Genomic DNA, 7,859 nt, shown 5'->3' with positions numbered 1-7,859 from the left:
CTAGGATCTTGCTGGAGACATAAAGACCTTCAATCTGCAGGCCTTCCAAAGCAACAAGTTGACCACTTAGACTCATGACATCCTTTTCCCAATATTACTAGTTTAATTACCATTTGCACCAGTACATCTTATGCTTTATATACATATATCTTTAATTTTTGCTTCTTCAGCTTTTCAAATACATAATATATTATCTCCAAAACACTAAATAAGACAATACAGAAGAGGCTCCTAGTTAGTTATTAATTGGTGCCATGAACTTCCTTGATTTGGGTAACTGATACATAGTTGAAATGACAGGACCTCACAGTGATTTAAGAAAAAAAAAAAAAAAAACACACCACAAAAAGCCAACCAGCAGAGTCCATGACTTTGCTAAGAGATTATAGCTACCCACAAATTCAGAGGAGGCAGGGAGTTTAAATACAATGAGACTGCAGGAGTGACTACAAAGGCAGGGGAAGGGCAGCAGGGAGAACACCATGAGAGCCAGGGGATCAGGATTAAATGACTACTTAAAATACATCCAAGAGCAGTCTGGTCCCCACTTCCACAAGTGGAACTGTAGCAGCTTTAGAGCTATTTTCAAGAATTTTGCTTCCCAGAGGGATGGTTTAAGTGGAAACTTTGTCTCCAAAATGTCCTCAGCGTAGAAAGAAGACAAAAAGGACAAGACCTTTTCAAGTACAAGGTGCATACAGCTAACTACTCTCTTTTAAAAATCTCACCAGGAAATCTTTGCCCAAAGGGAAAAATTTACTTGCACAGGTATGCTAGGAGAGCATATTCCAGTTACAAAAGTGTTGCTGCTGGCTGAGCGTTCATAACAAGAAGCCTTCCAGTGAAGTACCAAAACCCTAGTGTTCTAGTAACTCGGTACAGCTGTAGAAGAGTCACTAAGACCACCTTCCCAGCTAGTGTTTTCACTTAGCAGCTAGCACAGAGGGTAGCTAGCATTGTGAGATTTCCAGCCTGCCCATGGGCTTTGCCCAGAGTAATCAGCAGACCTACATCCCAGATCACATTCATAGCTGCTGAAGATGGAATAGTGTCCAGATCAAAGGGACATAGGCACTCTCCCAAAGAAAACAGCAGAGAGTAAGGGCCTTCTACCTCTTTCTAACCTCCTAAACTACACAGGACATAGAGGGGGTTTGGGGTACATTAAAAAAAAAAGTCTAAGTTACAAAAACCAGTTACATCCCTCAAAAGTTAGCCTCAGGAGAAAATCCACAAGGAGGAACAGAGGTGTGAGAATTTCACTGCCACAGTTCTCAAGATTGGGCCTACAACACATTTCTTGCCCAAATGATAGGTATGAGCTGAAAAGAGGAAGGAGATTGTCCCTTCACCAGAGAATAATCCATTGTCCCACCATAGTTCTTACTGTGACACAGATACGCAATACTTATAACACAGTGCCAAGTCACAACACAAGGCCAGGGCTCAGGACAGTGATGCAGGAACATGAAGTGCTCAGTGATGGGATTACCTGGTTACTATCTAGTGCAAGTAACTACTGAATTATTAAAAACAGGCTTTTTTTTTAAAAAAAAAAAAAGCTATTTCCAGTTAAACCAGCTCAATAACAATGAGGCCTTTGCATGGGGCAGGAGGGAGAAAGGAGTGAAAATGAGAAAACTTCCTCCAGTGAACCTGCAAGCCAAACAAAGAGCCTCAGGATGGGGAGCCCACCTGAAGCTACAACACAACAGCAGTGGGGCTACTCAAGGAGTTGCATGACTCCTCCCACAAGGGCACAGGAATATCCAACACTACCAAGAATTGCACCAAAGAGAGGAAGAGTAGTGCATGCATGGGGAGTTTTACCCCTTACCACAGATGTAATTAATCAAAGAGGGTTTTGTGCTGAGACAAGACCTATCTCCTTACAGCTTCCATCTACAAGCTGCAGCCAAATGCAGCTGCCCTTAGCACTACAGGCCAAACTGCAGAGACTTGAGCCACTATTCAAAGCAGCCACAAAAAGCAACAGTCTAACCAGAGAAAATTTAAAGGACAAGGAACCCAGAGGCACCTACCCAACCTCCTCCTGTACCCACCTTCTTCAGGATTCTTGCTTTCCCTGTATGGAAAGACAGGCAAAAAGAGCTAGGATGTACCATGTAACGGCCAACTGGGTGGAAGAGATTAAGTTACCTTTCTCCTCCTTGCCCACCTTGTGAAGAGTCATTATGTTCTCTTTAGATTCAGTGGTTTCACTGTGGGGTCAAGAATAGCAAGTTTTGACTGAAGCGAAGATACAGTTTAAAAAAGAAGGATTGTCCCAATTTGGATTGAAGACTAGAGAGGTTTGTGTCCCCTCCAATTCCATTTGGTGCCTCTAGAGCCTCTTGGTCATCAGTTTGTCCCATTCCACTGCGTTGACCATTCAGAACTGGACCCAGTTGGACTGCTGAGGAGCCTGATTGGGAACAGCACTGAAATAAAGAAAGGACAATCAAAGGAGCAGATCCAATAAGACTTCTTAACTTATGGCTCTTTCAGTGCCCATCAGGACACGACATTTCTTGTGTGCATTTCCCTTCACCACAGTTTACCTGGATGCAGTGCTGAAGTCTCCCCAGAGGTCTGTGGTAGCTGATGCTGGTGCCTTAGATGCAGATGCAGGAGCATCTAAGTCTAATAGAATATCTAAGGCAGAGGGGAAAAAAAAGGAGGGGGGGAAGGGGGGTGGAAAATCAAGCTAATCAAGAAAAAAACCCACAGGCATTTAAACTATCACCTTACATAAACTGCTGGATGCAGGGGCAGAGAATCTTTGAAGTGACTTCAGCTCTCCCTCCAGAAGCACTTAGACTTTTTAAGGATTTTGTTATAACAACATAACAGCAGATCCTCTTGCTGAATGTGCACTAAGCCTCCAGCTCCTACTACAGGGGTACATCATCTTCAAGAACTATTCAGACTCCACCTAGCATACCAACTGGCAGATTTGTGACATATTACCTCTTCCAGTAGAAATATGGCTCAGACACAGCCCAAACTCAGCAATCATTAACAGCTGCCAAGCAAGCATCACCTTAAAAGTACGAATCATGCACTGGAGCCCAGCCCTATTGAGAAGCTTGTGGTTTCTTCTCACTCTGATGTGTGTACAGCATTGTTAAAGTCTCTGCCTTCAAGAGACTTCATCAGCTCTCCAGACATCTCTGTGTGGTCACACTAAAAGAGTGTACAGTATCCAGAAGACTGCAGCAACCTCTTTGTTACAGAATCACAGAATGGTCTGGGTTGGAAAGGACCTTAAAGATCATCTAGCCCAGCCCCTCTGCCATGGGCAGGGACACCTTCCACTAGACCAGGTTGCTCAAAGCCCTGTCCAATCCAGCCTTGAACACTTCCAATGGTGGGGCATCCACAGCTTCTCTGGGCAACCTGTGCCAGTGTTTAATCACCCTCAATGTAAAAAAAATTCCTCCTTATATCCAAGGTAAATCTAGTCTTTCAGTTTAAAACCATTGCCCCTTGTCCTATTCACTAAAGGCCCTGGTAAAAAGTCTGTCTCCATCTTGCTTACAAGTCCCCTTTATATATTGAAAGGCCGCAGTAAGGTTTCCCCAGAGCCTTTTCTTCTTCAGGCTGAAAAAAGCCCCAACTCACTCAGCCTTTCTTCACAGGAGAGGTGCTCCAGCCCTCTAATCATTTTTGTGGCCCTCCCCTGGACCCACTATAACAGCTCCATGTCTTTCTTGTACTGGGAACCCCAGAGCTGGATGCAGTACTCCAGGTGGGGTCTCATGAGAGTGGAGTAGAGGGAGAGAATCACCTCCCTCAACCTGCTGGCCACATTTCCTTTGGTGTAGCCCAGGATATTGTTGTCCTTCTGACCTGCAAGCACACATTTCTGGCTCGTATCCAATTTTTCATCCACCAGTGTCCCTAAGTCCTTGTCTGCAGGGCTTTTCTAAACCCAGTCAAACCCCAGTCTGTACTGATACTGGTGATTGGCCCACCGCAGATGCAGGACCTTGAACTGGGCCTTACTGAACTTTATACATATATATACACACATGTATGTGTATATATATGCATGTATGAAGTTCAACATTTATATTCTTAGATATTTTATTATTTTATATATTATATAGAATTTTACTTATTTTTAAAATAACCCACTATACCCACAATCCCACTATACTTCACACTTCTTCCTCTCTCCCTATTCAAAGCCACTCAAGAAGTGCTTTTCCTGCATCTTTCAACAATAACCACAAGTTTATCTATATTTTTCTGCAGAAAGCAAGTGACTGTGCAGTGCTTTCCTGGATACCTTACACAGCTCTGCCAGTGCCCCTAAAGCACATATAAATTCCAAAAAAACCCAACTATTTAAATTTCGTACACTCCCCTCCAGATCATTTTGGTTTTGCCTTTTGCAAGGACAGGAGTTCCAACGCTGTCCTCCTTGCAAGGAGAACAAGCAGGTATTATTAAGCAAGCATGGAGATCCTCAGGTCAAAGAGAGCAAAGCCCTCAGGACACATCATGTCTCACAGGGCACTGTTGGCACTAGATTGAACACTAGTTCCCTGAAGCAGGCCTCAGTCCTCTCTATGCACCTACTAGTGTCTGACAGACTGTTTGCTCTCTGTTAATATTTACCTGCACCGCTCCCGTTACTGGATTTCAGCAAGGGTGGTGGTGTGACATGGTTGGCAATGGCTGTGGAAGAAGGGGGGGGTATAGGAGGGACTGCAATTTTGCCTCCTGGTGGGGGTGGCAGCAGGCTTAGGCCCCCTGATCCAGACACACGGGGCTTGGCTGCTCCTCCTTTCTTTGTCATCATGTTCTGTGTAAAGAGAAAGGACAAGTGAGGAATAGTCTCCATTGGCATATCCAGAGAAATAAGTAGGGTGAACTGGGCTTACCCCGATGTTCAGTTTGATGGTCTGCCCTTCCTTAAACCCTAAGTCTAATTTGGGACGTGTGTCAGCTTCCTGGGACTCCTTGGAGATCTCAGTCTCCTGCTTCACCCACCTAAAAAGAAGAGAGGAAGACATAAGACCTTGTAGCAACGGGGAACAAGGCTTCAAAAAAAGTGCATGGTTCCTCTCCCCACCCAGCCAAATAACTACCTTGCCTTGACTAACCAGCTACCTCCTACTCCCAGTGTAATACAGCAAAAAGCTGAGACCACCACAAACCCAAGAGACTAACACTGCACCTATAGCATCACAGGGCCTAAGCTTAAGACTTACAGATCTGACCCTACATGACTCTCAGCTTGCATGGCATTTGGCAGCACATTCAGACATCCCTGATGGAGCCAGAGCAGGGCTTCATTACCATCCCAAGGAAGCCTGCAGTAAATGAACATGCACCACCACCCACCATGTTCTACAGACCAGAGGAAAAACAGCATTCCAGAAAAACATAACTCACTTGAAGTGATCCTGCAAAGAGACGTTGAAGTCAAAGGCATCACCACGATCCGTGAAGCCAATGCCTATAAAAGCACTTCGTCCTAGCAAGGAGACAGGAGGAGTCATTAGAGGTGCCCCGCAAATGGGCCCTTCTGTTCATTCACTCCAAAATCCTTCTGCTTCTCCTAAACCATTCTGTGCTACCTCCCTGTGACACACCTGCAGCTGGACACCAGCAGCTCACAGCAGTCCATTGCTCCCAGACTTCAGGACACGTCCTTCTTCCCATGTGGCGCACTCAGAAACAATGCAGGAAACCCTCCTCTGTTAACCTTGCCCTCCCACCCCTCCAGGCACATTATCCAGCCTTTTTAGCACTCCCAACACCATTTCAATCCACTTGGCATACACCCAGCTCCATGAGGCTAAGATTCTCCCACTCCTAGCACTTGGCACATCAATGACCCCTCAACTCACCAGTCCCATCCTGAATTCGAATGACAAAATAGCGGCTGGAATCTGTCACAGTTTCTACTGCAATGCCAGGGTATTGATCTATAGGAGCCTGAGCGAAGAGTTCTCCTGCAAACAAAGAATCAGCTGTTAAAGAGAGCAACCTCTTGCTAAAGAGTGGCCAGGGTTGCCACTCACTACTCCGAGCAAGTTTAGAAGCAACAATCATAGTCACAATCTTGCCAAGTCACAACCTTTCCCTTACCGGAAACCTTATCCTCCAGTTTTATGTATGCAGTTTTGCCTTTGGAGGTGACACGAAGCCGCCCTGTCCAGTCCGGATGGTCCAGTTTCCAGTCAGATGCCCTGAAAAGAAAAGCAACTGTTCACAGATGATACATCAACCCCTCCACTTCTGCCCAACCACCTCAGCAGAAGTCTCTGCTCCCAAGCCTTTGACACCTGCAGTTACCGTATTCCAATTCTCTCCCCAAACAATATATGACATCTCAGATCCTGTCCCTTGCTACCAGTTGACAGACATGGCTCTAACTGGGTAAAGAGAAATAGATACAGCCCAGAAAACACCAACTCTGTCTTTACCTTTATCACCTAGCAAAAGAAGGGAGACTGAAACCCAGAAATTCACTTAGAACAGTAAACCAAACGGCAACTAATAAGTGCCTTGTGAGCAGCAGGAAAAATTAATTTAAAATTAATTAATAGCACGCTGAAAATCCACTCCATTATTCTACCCTGTTGATGTAAAGTAATATCAAGTACCTCTGAACCTAGAGCAAGCTAGCTTACGCTAGGTCATCATACACCCAGCCATCTTGACTAGTTAATCAAACTCTTTGCTACAGATTTTGTGAAGGAAAAAAAGAAAAGGGGGCAGAGGGGGAAGAGAGAGAGAAAGCAAACCCCAACCTACAGGATTCTACAACTGGAAACAAACACCTGCAACCAGATGTGGCACTCATGATGGCAACAGTTTGCCAAGTTCAGCAAGTACCACTGATACCCATCAGTGCTTCAGAGCACAAGCCTATTTCTCCTGAAAGACTGTGGGCACAGCTTACAAAGTCACACTCCACCGGTTTTGGCTAAGGAAAGAGAGAAGGCATCTCTAACTCCTGGTCCTGCAGTCTCTTCTTAAGAATCATGCTGAACTCCCGGCTTCCTTTCTGCTACTGCGAGAGCCAACAGACCAAATTCTGCACCCCGCTATGCCACATCAGAGCCCCATCCCAGGGAACGGGGCGCACCTGGGGAGGGGGGGAGGTGTCAGCTCTGCCTGCAAGAGCAAGTTACTGACGTGCCCCCACGCGATTACAGAGGAGCCCCCACTCCTCCACATCACGGACCGAAGGCTCCCGCTTTTCGGCGCGGACCACCTACGAGAGGCGACTCACGCCGCTACGTCCCCCAGATCTGCTGCTGGCGGGGACTAAAGCCTAGGCCTGGCCTGCCCGCGGCCTCCCAAGGCCGCGCTGGGGGCGAGGACGCCCCCTTCCCAGGCCCAGCCCCCGGCCGCCCTGCCCGCCGCCGGCTGCTGGTCTGGGCCGGCCCGCACCAAGCCAGGGCGATCCCGGGCGCCGCGCACTCTCACCTGTACCCGCGGTTAGAGGTGCGCGGCGGGATGCGGTAGACGTTGACATCGGGCTTCACGCAGAGGACGGACTCGTACTCCAGCTCAGCTGCCGCCATCTCAGCCGCGAACCCCAACAAGCCGGCGAAGAGCAAGGGGTGGGAGCCTAATAACTGGGGGCGCTTCCGACCGCCATCTTTGATGAGGGCAGACACCGCCTACGGCCGCTGGAGCTGTCGGGTGGAAAGCAAGCCACGTTGAAGGCATAGAGGAAGGCATGTTGGATCCTGGCAGAAAAGCGCGGCCGTGGAGAAGTAGCCATCTTGGAGCCGGTTCTGACACAGCAGAGGGAGCCGGCGCCATCTTGAACCCTGGCAGCTCCCCCACAGAGCCTGGCGCGGCCATGTTTGGTTCGGGCAGAGGGAGTG

General features: G+C 47.4%; 1 protein-coding gene across 1 annotated transcript; it reads right to left on the bottom strand.

Annotated features, from left to right (window-relative positions):
• Nucleotides 1–80: 80 nt before the first annotated feature.
• On the bottom strand, nt 81–7,587 carry NECAP1 (NECAP endocytosis associated 1). Its single transcript, XM_064463141.1, has 8 exons — nt 7,453–7,587; nt 6,106–6,206; nt 5,865–5,969; nt 5,407–5,488; nt 4,893–5,001; nt 4,627–4,813; nt 2,562–2,655; nt 81–2,441 (listed from the first exon to the last, which is right to left on the bottom strand). The coding sequence occupies exons 1-8, from the start codon at nt 7,548–7,550 to the stop codon at nt 2,393–2,395; spliced, it is 825 nt and encodes a 274-aa protein (XP_064319211.1). The 5' UTR covers nt 7,551–7,587; the 3' UTR covers nt 81–2,392.
• Between the last annotated feature and the right edge of the window lie 272 nt (nt 7,588–7,859).

Source organism: Phalacrocorax carbo, chromosome 1 (assembly GCF_963921805.1).
Source record: "Phalacrocorax carbo chromosome 1, bPhaCar2.1, whole genome shotgun sequence".
In the NCBI taxonomy this organism is placed as follows: domain Eukaryota; kingdom Metazoa; phylum Chordata; class Aves; order Suliformes; family Phalacrocoracidae; genus Phalacrocorax; species Phalacrocorax carbo.
Note: the sequence above shows the minus strand (reverse complement) of the source record. Positions and strands in the feature narration are given on the sequence as shown.

What these genes read in the sequence shown, in the direction of transcription:
- NECAP1 (XM_064463141.1), bottom strand. Translation starts at nt 7,550, where the DNA reads ATGGCGGCAGCTGAGCTGGAGTACGAGTCCGTCCTCTGCGTGAAGCCC. An exon ending in CCATCAAACTGAACATCGGG is followed by an intron (nt 4,814 to 4,892) that starts GTAAGCCCAGTT and finishes CTCTTTACACAG; the next exon opens with AACATGATGACAAAGAAAGG. An exon ending in CAGTAACGGGAGCGGTGCAG is followed by an intron (nt 2,656 to 4,626) that starts GTAAATATTAAC and finishes CCTCTGCCTTAG; the next exon opens with ATATTCTATTAGACTTAGAT.